The sequence below is a fragment of the Trichosurus vulpecula genome, chromosome 6 (genome assembly GCF_011100635.1).
Source record: "Trichosurus vulpecula isolate mTriVul1 chromosome 6, mTriVul1.pri, whole genome shotgun sequence".
NCBI lineage: Eukaryota > Metazoa > Chordata > Mammalia > Diprotodontia > Phalangeridae > Trichosurus > Trichosurus vulpecula.
Genome location: NC_050578.1, coordinates 217,970,163 through 217,988,196, shown reverse-complemented (window position 1 = coordinate 217,988,196; position 18,034 = coordinate 217,970,163). Strand labels below are relative to the sequence as shown.

Sequence of the window (18,034 nt, the reverse complement as noted above, 5' to 3'; positions counted from 1 at the left end):
AAAATAAATAAAGAAATTTATAAAAAAAAAATCATTGGTCACTTAAACCTCCAGGGCCTTGTTTTCTTCCTCTGTAAAATGAGAATGATCCTTCCCCATCCACTTCCCAGGGTGGTTGTGGAAAAAAGCCTGGCTGAACTTTAAATTGTTTCATAAATGTTACCTAATACTGTCTGTCTCTGAGAGTCCATGGGTTTGTGAGCTAAATTTTTAATGTTTCCTCCTACACAGGCCCTAATGACAGGAAGCATCCCTGGCTTCATCGATGCTGTTATGAACTTTAATTCTCCCGTGTTGCTGGAAGACAACCTCATTGGGCAGGCAAAAGCAGCTGGGAAGAGAATCGTCTTTTATGGAGATGACACGTGGATTAAGTTATTCCCAAAGCATTTTGTAGAATATGATGGAACAAGCTCCTTTTTTGTGTCAGATTTTAGAGAGGTGAGTGGTGTGATAAAACAAGTTAGTGTACTTCAGCACATTAAGGACCCCTGATTTCTTCAGTGTGAGTACTCCTTCCACTCATGCAGATCTCAAGCTCTTTATGACTTAATAGACATTTGCCTTGGCCAAAAATGTTTGTTAGCCAGTGACTAGCCTACTGGCGAGCCTCCGAATTAGCTAAATTGGTCCTCGGACAACAGACAGTCTCCAACAGACACCACCTGCATGACCTGGGCGAGACACTTAACTCTATCTGCCTCTGCTTCCTCATATGTAAAATGGGGATAATATTACCTGCCTCCTAGGGTTGTTGTGAGGATCTGATGAGATAATATTTGTAAAGTTCTCAGCAAAGTAGGTGCTATATAAATGCTAGCTAGTATTAGTATTTTTATCATCCCAGTAATAATAATAAATCATCGTTCCCTTCTCCCTATATAATTAACAGTTCGGGACCTAATTATTCTCTGCCTTGTATCCTAAGAAGAAATAATAATAATGAAAATTATAATACTAACATTTATATAATACTTTAAGGTTTGTAGAGCACTTTATATATGTAATTTTATTTGATCCTCACAATATCCCCATTTTCCAGATGAGGAAACTGAGACTGGGAGATACTGAATGACTTGCTCAGAGTTCAAACTCAGATGTTCCAGATTTCAAGTCACATTTGCCCAAAACAAACTGCCTATTTTGGCTGTAATTTCTCTTCTTCTAAAAAAATTGTCGGTGTTATTAATAAAAATCGTTGCATTGATTTGGGAGGAAAATACTTCATTGCAGAAGTGGTTTTAGTTTTACTTAGAATTGTCCATTTTCATTCACTCTTACATCACAGGAGACCTCTATTCCCATTTCCTACTTTGAAGAAGCCGTGGTCTTTTTGATAGGGTTACTCCTTCCCCTGGTTCAGGTTGCCACTGTGTCTTCTTATCAATGCACTTGTTATCCATAGACACAGCTTACAAAATTTACTAAATTCACTGGAGATATTTCTCTGGGTTTTGGAAAAATAGATTGAGAGCTAGAAGGGATCTTAGAGGTCATCAGTCTAACTCCCTCATTGACAGATGAGGCCCAGAGAGGATGTGACTAGGCCAAGCTTCCACAGGTCACGAATGGCTGTGATTCAGATCTTTAACCTATAGCTAGAGATGGAGGTCAGGACTCACACTGTCCATCCTTTGCTCTCACTATGTGACCGACCCACTTCCTTTTCTGGTCATGTTTATCCTTAATATTTTTTGTACAACTTCTTATATGTAAGCCATTGCCAATAGTTTGCTATATACAGCTTGTTTATTTAGATCCACTCTGTGTTCCTCCGTTGACTTTTCAATCACAATTTTGATTTTTTTGGGCAATCCTAGTTCACCCTGATTCATAGTCCTATAGCATCACCAAGACGTTACTGTTGATAAGATTGGTGTTACTCTTGACTTTTGTGAGCAAGTCATGCCACTTGAAACCTAAAAAATACAAAGGGTTGGAAGTCCATCATTCTTTTGGCCTAATATTACAGTAGTGTTATTTTACTGTATTAGAAGAGAAAAGCCTGCTTTAGCAGTATAACTCAGCCCATTATTTCATTTTCACCCACTGGGGAAAAGGAGAAGGAAAATTAGATGAATTTCTAAAGATTTTTTCCTTTCTTCTAAAGGTGGATGATAATATTACAAGGCATTTGGATAATGTATTAAAAAGGGAAGACTGGGATATGCTAATACTTCACTACCTAGGATTGGATCATATTGGTCACGTAACTGGGCCACATAGTCCTATGATTGGACCAAAGCTTAAAGAGATGGATTACATCCTAAAGAAGATTCACATTTCATTGTTGTCTAAGGTAAGCAACTTGGGGGTGAGGTGGACAGGTGATTGTTCTGGTGGTGATAGATTTTTTTCTATTGTTTATTTTTTTGAAGAAAGAGAACTAATCTCTGTGTTTACATTTTGCCTACCTAAGGATATATTCTTTCAGGTAAACATTAATGTTCCTGAACTTTATTCTATTTTTAGGGAGAATTTGTGCCACGTACATCATAGGTGTTCAAAAAACATTTCATAAAGGATGGCATGAATTAAGACTTTTCAATGATCTGGGGTTACTTACATTCTTATTTCTTTGGCATAGCATCTTGCCCTCTAACTTCCGTAATATGAGTGCTGTGGGGCCAGTAAGGGTTGTTTTTCTTCCACAGATGCGCTTTTATTTTGAAGACTTTGTTAGAAACGTTCACAATTATATTAACATAGAAACTCGTCATGACCTTAAGTATGTCTGAGTTGTGGCCATGCTACTGATACGTTTAGAGATGAATTTGGGGGTTCAATCCATAAACCTCTTTATAGTTCATCTGCTATTAGAATCTCTATATCAAAGCAGCAAACCATTTTATTGGAGTAAATTTGTTATGGTTGGGGAGATGAAAAGATATTTTCAGTGACATGATGAGGCCAGCCTTGCATACATGAGAGAGTACTTTTCACCCAGGACAGAGAAGCCCCCTCGATGGCCACTCCCTATGTCATTAACACATAATTGCCATCAGACTGCTCTTCTACACATGTTGAGGGGTATTGCATTTTCCACTCCCACACCCATGTTACAAGTTACTGCTTTCCTACCTCTTCGTACTTCCTTTACTCCTGAGAAATCATCAGTCCACCTAGAATGCATTTTCTCATAATCTTGACTCTTCTGTAGTGTTTCAGCAGCTATTAATCAGGAGATCTATAGGGCTGAAGAAGATCAGAGTTGGATCTCTTTGAATAGCTGTGGATGATTGGGCTGTAAGGTCTTCAGGAGCTGGACTAGACAGATTCCTTTAGTTCCTGAGCCTTATTCTCTTCCTGTCGCAGTGTTTCATGTATGTTACAGTGCTGAGAGGCAGACCAAGGACTCTAGAACTTACAACAGCCTTTCAATTTGTAATACAGTTGAGAAGTTTGTCCTTTTAATTGTAGGAGAGAGAGGCTTCTTTGCCCCATTTATTGGTCCTTTGTGGAGATCATGGGATGTCTGAAACAGGAGGCCATGGAGCCTCTTCAGTAGAGGAAGTGAGCACACCTCTGATTTTGATCAGCTCTGCATTTCAAAGGAAAAGCGGTATGAATTTTGAAGTTTTTTTTTTGGTTAAATTTATAGTACTGCATTTATATACATTGTATGTACCATAGTCTCTGTTTTTCAAGAAAAATTTTCTTAAACCGTTAACTATTTTGCCTCTGTAGTCTCTTTGATTTCTATCCCTTCCTCTCTGTTCCCATTGGCATCAATTTCTATAGACCTGGACTATTGCAGCCATTCTTCGTGTCCCTGCCCGATTCCTCTTCCTCATGCGTAGATTTGATTACATGTCTGCTCTTCCCCATACCCTTCATTGGCTCCTTGTTGCCTGCCAGGGAAGCTTTAGCCTGGCATTCTAGGCTCCTAATGATATGGAACCTTGCTACTGTCTCTGGTACCTTATTTCATACTGCTCCCCTCTACATACTCTGTTCCAGACAAAATAGATAATTTCTGTCCTTCATACGTGCTCTGTTTGCCCCTCTCCCCTCATTTTTCTGCCTCTGTCTTTGCTTACCACAGCCCTGATTTGTGGAATCCTCTCTTAAAGGCCAGCTCAGATGCTTTTCCTCCTCACTGTTTGTTGTTTACCCGCCTTTGCTGTGCCTCCCATTCACTTAACATGTGTCTGCAGCAAAGCTCTTTGTGCATTTAATGTAAGCTGTGTGAAAGCAGGGGTGATACTTGATCTGAACTTTGTGTCTCCCAGAGTGGCTTCCACGGTGCTGTGTATGTCATTCTTGCTGAACTGACTTCAGTTGACATTTTTCCTGGGCAGTTTGGACCTGACGATCAGGGGTCAGAGCTTAGACTCACTTGCCCATTTCCTAGAGTGTATCTGGCTTTAAAGACCAGAAGTGTTAACAGAAATGGTACTATGGAAAGAACACTGGTTCAGGAATCAGAGGATCTGGGTTCAAATTCTGCCTTTAGTTCTAGCTGACTTATTGAGCAAGACATTTGACCTCTCTGGGCCTGAGTTTCCCTGGCTTTAAAATTGAAGGGGTTGGACCAGGGCTCTGAGGTCCCTCCTAGCTCTTGATCTATGAGCCTGTGGAGCTGAGTTGTAAAATGCGAAAATTATTGCCAAGATATCTGGAAATAGATATGGACAAGCGTTGCCCAGCCTAGGCAGGCCTGGATGGGTTGTGGTTAGCATCATGGGAAAGAGCAGTTCCATCTCTGTGGTCACTGATCCATTGAAGTAGTGGGAGTTATTAATATGTATTGTGGGAAACCTGAGGATTTCTAAGCAGCTTATTTAGTCTAGAAGGGGAAAGGAATATTTCATTCTGGGGGGAAGTTTCCATTATCTAAAGCTGAGGTTTTTTTTTTTAAATGATGTTAGCTGGTCTGAGTTAACTAGGTCACCAGAGATCACAGGCGACACCATAGGACTGGATTGAATGTTGGAGGCTTTTGTAGCCTCCCAGCCAGTGAGGCTTGGTTGCAGGCAGGTACTTTCCTTTTCCTGTAGGGTTCTTAGAGATTTATATTCCAATTTATTCTCCAGCTGTGCGCTTAGCAGGGATATGGCTGACTTAATTAAAAGGGGTTGTAGGTAAATTGACACCCTGTTAGGAGGGTGAGAATTTTTTTAAAGGTGCCACTAAGAATGGTCTGAACCTTCAGACAAAGAGGGTCTGCGATTAAAAGAATTCAGCACCAGTGGCTTGTGATGAAATGATCTTTCTTTTAGTGTTGATGGAAAGATGAGTAAGATTTATTTTTGAAGTTGGTTTAAATTTTGTATAGCGTTATTAGTAAAGAAGGATTCCTCTGCAGAAATCTCCCTCTGATGCCTCACTATGGCATGGAGGGGAGTCTCAGTTGTCAAAGACCTTCTCAGTAGCAAGCTAGCTCTGGCAAGTTTTACCAAGCTAGAATGGCTTTGAGTTATGGGTCTGGCAGTGGACTGCTGCTGACTGTGGATCAGCCTACACAGACATTCAGTAGCCTGCAGATTGACTATTAGGAAACGATTAATTCTTTGGCCTTAGCAAACTGTGAAACAAAGACTGCAAAATAGTCCTTTGTGGTGCCCCTCACCACCATAGTGAAAAAGGGTGTGCTGAGTGCTAAGGATATTATGGGTTTTATTTTTCTTTTTTTCACATGTTTTATTGATACTTTTAAAAAAATATCATTATCACTTCCCCCCACCTGCCTTCTCCCTTGTAAGAAATGAGTATACTCAGGCAAAGTAAATCAACATATTGGCCATATCTGAAAATATATACTTCATTCTAGTCAGTTATCAAGTATTAAGTGCTACTATGTGCTAGACTGTAGGGATACAAATACAAAGAATAAAGTAATCCCTACTCACAAGACACATTCTAATGGAGAAATACAGTATGTACATATAAAATATATTCAGTGTTATGTTTGAATTTTAACAAAATGTTAAACTGAGGCAGTTCTCTGAGCAAGATAACATTTGTCAGGGGCCTGCCACCTGTCAATAAATAGGCCATTGGCTTGCCTCCATTAATGCCAAAAACTACAAGCAAAAGAACGGTTCCTTTTATATAGGTTTTGGGAAGTACAAAACAAAGAACAGGGCATGGTAGATAACATCACAGGATTAAGGGCAGCATGATTGGCTACAGAGTGGAGGCGCAGTTCAAGTTTGATACTGGGGGCTTGCAGTGACCTCCTTGCTCTCATGAGACTAAGAAGTGCTCTTTGTTTGAGTCCAGGTGTGAGATAGTGGTCCAGATGTTGCCTGGTGGAGTAAAGGTATCAGGCCCAACTCCCTTTCCTTTCACATGTATTTGCAAAGATCAGTTAAATTCTTTGAGCAGGAAAGCTAGATTTTTAACCTTAAGCCATTACAGGCTAGCCGAACAAAGTTCAGAGACAAAACTCATGACTTAAGCAGTTCCAGGATAGAACCAATGAATTATAAATAGGATCAATAAGAAAATGGCACAGGATCAATTTTAATCTTTTCAACAGCATCGATATAAAGTTAAATACAGCTGTACGTAGAGGAGTTAAATATGAAGGAGGGCATTAGTAGCTGTGGGGAGTGGGTGGGGGGTCAGGAAAAGCTTCATGTAGAAGAATAACATTTTAGCTGCATCCTAAAGGGAAAGATGGCCTCTGTGAGGAGGAGGTGTTTGATGGCCAGTGCCAAGGCCTGCAGATGAGAGGTGGACTGTCACTTGTGAGGAACAGAGAGAAGGCTGGTTTGGATCGATTGCTGAATTTGGAAGGGAAAATCACATTTAGTGACCAGAAAGACAGATTGGAGCCAACTTGTAGAGGACTTTCAAAGCTATACAGAGTTGTTTGTTTTTGATCTTAGAGGCAATAGAACCACTAGAGTTAACTGAGTAGGGGAGTCACAGAACACCTCTCTGCTAAGGGGTGGGAGACATGCTTCACTGTCATCTTTCAAAAGTCATGACATTGGTTATAGAGTCTGAAACCTTCTAATAATTTTTTTATGTTATTGGGTGACATGGTTTTAATACCATCTATAAAAATAACTATTAGGATTATATATGAGATTTCTGCCCACTGACAATGGGTTAACATACTGAACCATTTGCATATTAACATTCTCATCATAAGTGAAACCAGAAGTTGTCAAGTTGTGGCTAAGTACAAGGATTTCTCACACTCTCCTTGGAGAGGTGAATGATGGAGTCAGTGGCACTGGTTTTGTCATGCCCCCAAAACAAGAAACATCTTTTTGTGGCCATATTGCCTTGTGGTTCTCATGGTGAATGTGAGCAAAGATTGCCATAAAGATAATTGTAGCTTTTGTGCCAACATACATTGCAGAGGATGAAGTGGCAGAGAAATTCTCAAAGAATCTGTGAAGATCTTCCAAATGAAAGTGTATTTTGATATTCGATGACTTCATTGTGTAAGTTGGGCCAGGGAGGGCAGGGAAAAATAGGATGGAAAACATGGTTGGGGGGAAGAAATGAAAAAAACGCCAAAGCCTTAAGATTATGGACTTAGTCAAGCTCAGGAGGGACCTTAGAGGTCATCTGAGTCTAATCCTCCCATGTTACATTTGAGGCAACTGAGGCCAGAGAAGTTTTAAGTACGTTGGCATTCAAGATCTTAGCTATCTGGTACCACTTCATCTTTCTTACTACACTACCTTCCAAATACCCAAGGATCCAAACAAAGTTATTTGCCATTCCTCTTATATTGACCTGTACTTTCTTGCCTTTGATTCTTTGTTCACACTTTCCCTATATCTGGGATTTTCTCTACCTGCTCACATACTGAGTCCTTTGCCTCTGTTTTTAAAATTAATTTTTTTAACGAACAAAAATCCATCCTTTCTCTTTTCTACTACCCCTACTCCAATTGAAAAAAGAAAAGCAGAACTTTTCTAATAACTGTGTACAGCCAAGCAAAATAGATTCCCACATTGATCATGTGAAATATGCATGTATGTTATACATGTATGCATGCATGCATATATGTATGTTATGGTCATTACCCAGAGTCTATCATCTCTCAGCTAGGTGGTGGGTGGCATGCTTCATTAGTTCTCTGGAATCATGGCTAATCATTGTATCGATCAGATCATTGTATTCTTAAGTCTTTCACGGTTATTGGTTTTTAAAATATGCTTATTCTTTTTTTTTGAGTTCTTTTTAACGTATTTAGTTTTCAGCATTGATTTTCACAAGAGTTTGAATTACACATTTTTCTCCCCATTTCTACCCTCCCTGCCCCTCCAAGATGGTGTATATTCTGGTTGCCCTGTTCCCCAGTCAGCCCTCCCTTCTGTCACCCCACTCCCCTCCCATCCCCTTTTCTCTTCCTTTTGTGTAGGGCAAGATAAATTTCTATGCCCCATTGCCTGTGTATCTTATTTTCTAGTTGCATGCAAAAACTTTTTTTTTTGTTTTTGAACATCTGTTTTTAAAACTTTGAGTTCCAAATTCTCTCCCCTCTTCCCTTCCCACCCACCTTCCCTAAGAAGTCAAGCAATTCAACATAGGCCACATGTGTATCATTATGTATAACCCTTCCACAATACTCATGTTGTGAAAGACTAACTATATTTTGCTCCTTCCTATCCTATCGCCCTTTATTGAATTTTCTCCCTTGACCCTGTCCCCTTTCAAAAGTGTTTGTTTTTGATTACCTCCCCCCCCCCCATCTGCCCTCCCTTCTATCATCCCCCCTTTTTTTTAATCTTCCTCCTGCTTTTTTCCTGTGGGGTAAGATACCCAATTGAGTATGTATGGTATTCCCTCCTCAGGTCAAATCTGATGAGAGCAAGATTCACTCATTCCCCCTCACCTGCCTTCTCTTCTCTTCCTACAGAACTGCTTTGTCTTGCTACTTTTATGCGAGATAATTTACCCCATTCTATCTCTCCGTATCTCTCTCCCTCAATATATTCCTCTCTCATCCCTTAATTTGATTTTCTTTTAGATATCTTCCCTTCATCTTCAACTCACCCTGTGCCCGCTCTCTCTCTCTCTATATATATATATACACATACATATATACATACATACACACTCACATATACATATATATACATAAACATATATATATGCATATTCCCTTCAGCTACCCTAATACTGAGGTCTCATGAAAAATATGCTTATTCTTTAAATTGTTCTCATGTTCTACTCTCTTCATTCTGCATCAGTTCATTTAAATACTCCCAGGTTTCTCAGAAAATGTTCCTTTCATCATTTCTGTGGCACAATAGCATTCTATTACATTCATATAACAGGTTTTTTTAGCCCTTTTCCAATTGGTGGGCATTCCCTTTGTTTCTAGTTCTTTTCCACCACAGTAAAGGCCACGATGCATATTTTTGGTATATCTGGATCATTTTCTTCTTTCTTTGATTTCTTTAGGCCTAGTAATCTTCCTTGTCTCTTTAAACCCTACTGATCTACCTTCCCCAGGAAGTTTTCCATAATCCTCCCTCTTTCCTCAGGCAGCAGTGAAGTTTTATTGCTTAGACCTCACACAAAAATATTCTGCTTTTATTTCTCTGCTTTATTTTTAATTAATTTATTTCTGCTTTATATTTTTAAGACAGTTTTACAGTGGTTATTTAGCTTTGTGTCATATTTCCTTGCTATACTTTATTCCATGAAAGCGAGAACCAGGTCTTCTGTTTCTTCATCACTTAGTATGAGGCTCTTTGCATAGCAGGCACCTGCACAGTATTTGCTCTAAAGAATCATTCCGAGAAACACTTCTGAGTATGTACTCTTTTCACTAAGGCAGCATTTAATCACGTCGATTTTACCCTCCATGACATGAGGCAGTTCTTCTCTTCAGTGAAGAAAGAATCGTAGCCAGGATCTCAGAATGACTAGTGGTTGTCCATGTTACCGCAAAAGGGGATCAAATGGGAAAAGTTACAAGGACTCTTGCTGTGCAGAGCTCATAGGGGCCAAGTCTGTGAGGGAGAGTGGAGAAAACAGGCAGCAGATGATGAGAGCTTGCTTCTTCACAAGGCTGCCCTTGGTGCTGACAGCATAAGAGCATTCAGCTGGCTCACGAAACTTATGTGAATGTAATAGGATGGAACTCAACAGGACAGGTAGGCTGCCCATGAAAGGGAGAAGGAAGATCATGGAAGGCCAAGGCAGGAAATCGAGGTCTGATAGCAAAGAATGCAGAAGGCCTTTCCTCCAAAATGAGGAGGAACACTGGAGAATGGAGAAGAGCATCGTCCTACTGAAGCAGAGAAGACCGATCACAGTGAAAAGCAAGAACACCCAGTGCACCTTGGACCACAAGGGAATGAAAGTCATCTGCAAAAATAAATTCCATAATACTCTGTCTCTTGAATCAGTTAGATCTTGAGCACCGCATTACTGATGTAGCAGCAGTGACTGAATGAATGCTGTCAATGAGTAATCACATCACGAGACTTATGTGAGAACCAGATTTATTACAAGAGAAATGAACATGCATGTGGAACCGAAAAGGTTCCCAGCCTTTACAGAAGGTTACAATTTTATAATAGCAGGACAAAGGGAGGAGGGGATACCTGGAAGGGGTCGTAACGTGGGAGGGAGATCAGGGCAACAAAGGTGGGAAAATGACAAGACCACTCCCTATGAGGAGGAGCAAGGTGGTGACAAAAAGCCTTATTCTTTTCCCTTGGGAAAGTATGAAGGTAGGAGGGTCTGCTTACCTGCAGAGAACCTGAGCTGCACAAGCATTATTCAGCCTGACAGACTGGTTCATGTTTGTCTTGCCTCCCAAGGACACCCAAGGAGTCCGGTTTGGGGTGCAACAACAAATTATGTCAACTTAGGGGGAGCTTCATCCTTGACACATTCGGGGCCTTCTACATGCTTTGGGTCCAGTGTTCCTGGAAAATATGGCAACTCAAAAAGACAAGTTCAGGGACCCCTTAACAGCCTTAACATCACGAGGTGAAAATGCCCAACTCATTTGTTAATGACATTCTTCCTGCATATGTCAAGGAAGGCTTCATACAAGGCACCTACAGACATGTTCACCTTATCTCCCACAAGGTCAGATTCCTCTGGTGCAGAGACTGTCAAGCACTGCCTCACTCCTGTTTGAAAGGTAACCTGGAAAGTCTCAGATTTACAAAAAGAATTGGACAAAAACTGCACAGGATAGGAAGGTTTGGAAGAATATGTTGGGAACATTTTCTTAACAAAGAGTCAGAAGGTTCTGGACTTGGTGAGCACTGAACATCATCTCAAAAAATGAAATTGATTTCATCTTGGGAATTAAGTGGTTACTGATAGAGTCATTTCAAAATCATGTACAGTCAGACCACTTACAGCAAAAATGAAAATCAAAATTTAAAAGAGGGGTAGATGAGAAGACAATAGTTACAGTTATAATAATCCCTAAGAAACCTTATTTAAATAAGATGTTGAATATATTAAATTAGAAATGGGTAAAAGGATCCATTTACTGTGATTGTAATCATTGACTCTGCTTATCATCATGCCTTAGAGAAGACTATCATTTGAAGCAACCAGGGGTATTGAGTCTTCCATTTCCAGCCTTCTTTCACTATTCCCCTTCACGTATTCAACTTTAAAACTAGTCTCTGCGCTTGATATACTGTTTCCTCCTTCCATTTATGCAGATCATCCTCCTTGTCTCCTCATCTCCCCTTTCAGAATCCTTCAAGGCTTAGCTCAATTGCTATCGCTTCCATTTATTCTTCCTGATCCCTCTGCTACCACAGCACAGGGATTTGAGTGGGTGTTCAATAAATGTTAATTGAATTGAATTAAGTAAGATCACTTTGCCCACATTCAATTCAACAGACCTTTATTAAGCACTCACTATGTGCAGTGTACTGTGTTAGAGCTGATGGCTGGGAGTGGGGGAGGAGGGGATGAGCACAAGGTTTAGTTAATTGAGTCCTAAATTAGATGAGGTAGAATTTTGCATTGTCCCAGCTACCAGCGTTCAGTTAGTAAAATGATTGATTTTTCAAAATAGTTAATTTTTAGTTTTCAACATTTGCTTTTGTAAGATTTTGAGTTCTAAATTTTTCTCCCCTCCCTCTACTTCCCCCTCTCCAAGATGGCGTGCAGTCTGAGATAGGCTATAAATGTATGATCATATTAAACATATTTCTACATTAGTCATGTCATGAAAGAAGAATCAAAACAAAAGGGAAAAACCATGAGAAGGAAAACAAAAAAAAAGAGAAAGTAGTATGCTTTGATCTTCTTGCAGACTCTGTAGTTCTTTTTCTGGATGTGGATAGCATTTTCCATCATGAGTCTTTTGGAATTGTCTTAGGTTGTTGCATTGCTCAGAAGAGCTAAATCTAACAAAGTCAATTGTTGCACAATGTTGTTATTACTGTGTACAGTGTTATTCTGGTTCTGCTCCCTTGACTTGGCATCAGTTCATGCAAGTCTTTCCAGGTTTTTCTGAAGTGAAAGATTGATTTTTTTAAAAATTTAAAAAGATTTTTATTGATACCTTTTTTTACATTACCAAATTTTCTCATAGTATCCCTCCTTCTCTCCATTCCTAGAGAGCTATCCCATATAACAAATAATATTTTAAAGGAAAAAAAGAAAGAAAAAAATTAGCAAGACAAATTAATTCATTGGAAAAGCGAAAATATGTTCAGTGTGTCACACCATGGACCTCCTACTGTCACAAAAACTGGCACTGTCTTTTTCTTTCTCTCCTTTGGAACAATGCTTGGAAACTGATTACTTTTTAGAAGGCTATACAGCGTCCAAAAATGGTAATGTTTTAGAGTTACAAGGCACCTTGACACCATCTCCCCCAGTCCCTTCCTGTTGTATGTGGCCCCAGAGCTCCAGAGAACAGCCCGAGTTCATACAGTTAGGTAATCCAAGTGATGGGACAAGGGCTCTGGGTTCAGGGCTGACTCCTTGATATCGCACTGCCTTGGGTAAGAAACTCTCTTTCTCATTTTTCCAGGCAACTTCCAACCTCCAGAGCATGTCCAGCAGACTGACCTGGCTGCCACACTAGCAGTGGGCCTTGGTTTGCCGATTCCAAAAAATAGTGTGGGGAGCCTCTTATTTCCAGTTGTAGAAGGAGCAACAATGAGAGAGCAGCTGAGGTTCTTGCACTTAAATTCAGTACAGCTCAGCAGACTGCTGCAAGAGAATGTGCCGATGTATGAGAAAGGCAAGTCACTCGTTTTCTCTCTTAGGAGCTGCCCTTCCCTTTGAGCACATAGACATTTTCCTAATGTGGTTTTTTTTTTTATGAGGCCGAGGGAATAGAAATGAGGCATAGTCATTTGTTTTCCTGTATGCAAATGCTGCTGCTGCCTTCTTTTTGTTAAACTACCATGCTCGCTGTCAGCAAAATTTGTGCATGAGATTATCTACATCAGGGTCACTTCTGGGAAGGTTTTAGAAGGCCTCCTTTTTCTCCCTGTGGCACTTAATGTGAGTTGGCTGGCAGTGTTCAGGGAATAACCAATGGGAAGATGAATTTTTATATGCCTATTAAAGTAGTTTGCTACTGTTAGAGTGGGTAAGGCATATTGTAGCAATTTTTAAACTTTATTACTGTTGAGCACCAGATAAAGAAAAGGAAAGAGGAAAAAGGAATAGAAGTTAGCGGAGGGACAAAGAATAGGGGGAAAAAGGGTGAGGGGAAAGGGAACTCAACTATAGAGAAGAATGAACCAATTGGGAGAAAAGAAAGTGGTTCACATTATGGCCGTTGTTTTTCTTTTTAAGTATCTAGAACCATTCGAGTCCCACCAATAATCTGCGATCTGACAGATGAAAGGATAGTAGAGAGAATTAAAAAAACATTTAGCTGATATGCCTAAGGTAAAAATATAAATTACTGATGTGGCTGGTAAATCTTGCTAGATATACTCAGTATTTTTTGTTAGTGACAAAAGATTTATTTTAAAGCAATGGGATTGATTAGGACTCAAGAGTCTAAAGAAAAAGTCCGTAGTTATCTTGGATATTAGGACAAGTTTGTGGTTAAAACATACTACTTTAGTCCATGGTCCTTGAGATTAGATCTGCTGCTTTGCCTCCTGCGAAAAATGAGCTGGGGAGCCGCACTGGCTTCCAGAGTTCCTATGTCTTAGTGTAATTTTAGGCTATTAACTTAAAACTTAACTGAGACTTTTGGGATACCCTATATATAATTGCCCCAGTTGGTCCCTGTGTAAGAAAGCATCATAGTACCATTGGTGCATTTTGTCTGGTGGGAGTGATTGAGTAGGGAGTTAAACTTAGCCCTTACTTTTTAGAGTTTGACCAAACTGACCCCAGGTAGTGTTGACTAACAACTTTGCCAATCCAAAGAGAGTGGTACAGCTCCTGTCTTTGGCCTGACTTCATTTAAGAATTTACCAGTGACTTGGAGGGAGGCAGCATAGGTGTCAGCTTTGCAGATGATGCAAAGACAAGAGATACCTAATACATTAAGTGACAGAATTTGGATTCAGGGAGATTTCAGGGCCTGGTACTCATGGGTCAGGCTAGCTAAATCCAGAGAGGCACTTCTGCAGGTTGGCTGAAAGGTGATGAAATTTTTAGCCATCATAACTCTTGAGGATCTATTGAGTCATCAATGAGTAGCATCTCTGCCACTGTGTAACTATAGGAGTACCTATACTAACGAAATCACAGGTCATTAAAATGATTATTATCGCATACGTAAGTATAAGGTTAGAGATATGTGACTGGGTACCAGTTGATGTGAAAAAGCTGATATATTTAATGGATGGACAGTAAGATGAATATGAATCATTATATTTGTGACATAGCAACCAAGATCTTAGGCCACATTAATTAAAGTATCATGTTGGTCACAAGGGAGGTGATTGCACATTGCCTTTGTAAGAGCACAGCTGAAGCATGGTGTCCAGGTTTGGTGCCATATTTTAGGAATGGTGCAACAAACTGAAGCAGGCCCAAACAGTGTGACCAAGATGGTAAAGGAACTTGAAATCATGCCATGTGAGTATTCGTTGAAGGAACTGGAAGTATCTACCTAGAGAAAAAGAGACATAGGATGGATGTCATAGTTGACCTCAAATATTTGAAAGATTTGCATAGAATGTGAGATTAAACTTGATCTGGTTTCTTTCGGTGGGCAGAACTAGGACCAAAGAGATTTTATTTCAGCCATTTCACTCCTAACCATTAGACATGCCCAACATGAAATTGGGCTGCCTTGGAATATAATGGAAATGCTCAAGTGGAGGCAGGTTAATTGGTTGTCAGGAGTGTCTTAGAATGAATTGGCACTTGTGGGATTTGGGCTAAGTGACCCCTGAGTTCCCTTCTATTTAAAATTATGTGATTTCTACTTGGAGTGGCAGAATCAGGAACCAGAAAGTTAGGAAAATGATCTAACAAAATTAAGTTTAATAGCATCTAATGTAAAATCCTCAGTTTAGGTTCAGAGTTTCTGTACAAGTACAGGATGGGGAAAGATGGCTTGGCAGCATTTCATTAGAAATGTCCCTGGCTGCTTTTATGACTGCAGCCTTAAGATAAGCCAGCAGTTTGACAGCTTTCAGAAAAGCTAATGCAATCTTAGACGGCATTAGTAGAAACTTAGCATTCTGAGTGAGGGAAGTATCTGTCCCACTGTCCACTGCCTGGGTCAGAGCTGAAATAGTGTCCATTTCTGGGCACCACATTTTAAGAGGATGTTGACAAACTACAGTGGATCTAAAGGAAGGTGATCACTGTGGTGGAAGAGACTAAAAACCAAACAGTGAGGGCTGGCTGAAAGAACTAAGAATTTTCGTCCTAGGAAAGATGGAATTGAAGATAAGATATGAGAATTGTCTACAGGTGTCTGAACCCTACACATGTGGGAGATATAATAAATTTATTCTGTTATGCTGCAGTTGAGAAAACCAGAATCACTAGGTAGAAGTTCTGTGGCTATAGATTTTGGCTTTGTCTTGGGAAGATACTTTTTTTTTATGATAGAGGAGGTATAATCAGAGTGTGTTTATTTTTTAAAAATAATTTTAAATAAGTCTTTATGGATTTCATTTTAAAAAAAAATTTTTTTTTAGTTTACAACACTCAGTTCCACAAGTTTTTGAGTTACAAATTTTCTCCCCCTCCTTCTTCTCCCTCCCCCACAAGATGACATGTAATCTGATATAGGTTCTACATACACCTTCACATTAAACTTATTTGCCCAATAATCAGGTTGTAAAGAAGAATTATAACCAATGAAATAAACCATGAGAAAGATGTAACAAAACCAAAGATAAAATTAAGGAAAAGGAAAAAAAAAAGAGAGAGAGAGCAGATATTCTGCTTCAGTCTGCATTCAGGCTCCGTGATTCTTTCTCTGGATGTGGATACCTTTTCCATCATGAGTCTTTTGGAGCTGTCTTAGAACCTTGCATTGTTGAGAAGAGCCAAGTCGAAGTTCGTCATCACAGAAGCAATGTGTCTGTGGTTGTGTACAATGTTCTCCTGGTTCTGCTCCCTTCACTCATCATCAGATCGTATAAGACTTTCCAGGTTCTTATGAAGTCTGTCTGCTCCTCATTTCTTGTAGCACAGTAGTGTTCCATTACATTCGTGTACCACAACTTGTTCAGCCATTCCCCAATTGATGGGCATCCCCTTGATTTCCAATTCTTTGCTACCACAAAAAGAGCTGCTATAAATATTTTTGTACACATGGGTGAAGATATTTCTTAGGCATTGCCTTTTAATGGCCTTTGTTTATATGGTGGCACATTTGCCATCATTTAGCAGATTCAGGCATAGGCTGGATGTCAGATTGTCGGGGATTTCTATTTAGACAGGAGATTGGATTGGACACCTGTAGGTCATTTCAAACTGAGATTTTCTCTGCTTCAGTAGTAGTTAGTGGAGCATCATCACTCTTTTAAGACTACAGAAACAGAAACACTTCCAACCCCCATAGGTGTAAAAAGTCTATCACAGCATATAGAAACCTGTCTTCTGAATGGTAAGTGTATAAAGGGTTCCCACCAATAAGGAGGAGAGAAGCAGTGTAAACTGTGACTGCAAAATGAGGATGATAATAGCATCTACCTCACAGGGTTGCTGTGAAGATTAAATGACATACTTATAAAAGCGATTAGTAGGTGCCATGTAAATGTTTATTCCTTTTTCCTTCTCTCCTTCCTCTCCTCCCTTTTCCTCCATGGTCAGAGGTTACTAAAAAATTGCATTTGTACAATTTATTTTCATTGAGATTAACACCCATTGCCCTGGATTACCATGGAAAGTCATGAGCTCCCTACTATCGGATGGTCTCCTGAAGAGACTGGATAAGCACTCGTTGAGGATGTTGTGGGAAGGGATTGATGCTGGAATCTTTGACCTTTGAGGTTTTTTCCAGCTCTAAGACTCTGTGTTGAGCTCTACACCATTTAGGGGCTTTTTAGATATACTTTTATTGACTGGAAAAGCATTCACTGGGAAACTATTAAAACTAAAGTATTTACCACTTTGACTATTTTTTGCAGAGAGGTCTTAGGTTTTCATTATGTATGTTTTTTAAAAAAAGTTTTCATTAAACTACATGAAGTATCAGTTTTTAAAATGACTTTTCCAGGTGTCAGATGTAAGAATTTGACAATATCATAATTATATCACACTATAATTATAATTTGCTGTTTTAAAACTTTTTTTCTTCTCATATTAGATCCTGGATTTCAGCAGTTTAAAGTAACAGAAAAGTTACATGGAAACTGGATCAAACTCTACTTGGAGGGAAATAATTCAGAAGTCCTTTTAAACCTTGGCAGAAAAGTTCTTAAGCAGTATTTAAATGCTTTGAAGACGCTGAGTATGTCACTAAGCAAACAAGTAGTCCAGTATGATATGTACTCAATGATGGTTGGGACTGTCATAGTCTTGGAGGTATGGATTGTTATTTGTTAATATTATGGCCATAGACCAACATTATATAGCCCTGCTCTGTCTACCAAAATGTAGGAGTGCTTTGGGTTTCCCCCAGGTCCTCCGTCTTCCACTACTGCACTGCTCCAGTGGCTCATCATAGTATGGAAAGGTGCCA

At 39.6% G+C, this 18,034-nt stretch overlaps 1 protein-coding gene across 4 annotated transcripts in view; it reads left to right on the top strand.

The window, feature by feature from the left end:
* PIGG (phosphatidylinositol glycan anchor biosynthesis class G) overlaps nucleotides 1-18,034 on the top strand; it is a 93,502-nt gene that overhangs the window by 17,233 nt on the left and 58,235 nt on the right. For all 4 annotated transcript variants that reach the window (XM_036765495.1, XM_036765499.1, XM_036765497.1 and 1 more), the window contains exons 3-7: nucleotides 232-441; nucleotides 2,111-2,299; nucleotides 3,421-3,562; nucleotides 12,944-13,156; nucleotides 17,660-17,877. In XM_036765495.1, coding sequence (XP_036621390.1) covers nucleotides 232-441; nucleotides 2,111-2,299; nucleotides 3,421-3,562; nucleotides 12,944-13,156; nucleotides 17,660-17,877 — 972 coding nt within the window. The remainder of the gene's footprint in view (nucleotides 1-231; nucleotides 442-2,110; nucleotides 2,300-3,420; nucleotides 3,563-12,943; nucleotides 13,157-17,659; nucleotides 17,878-18,034) is intronic.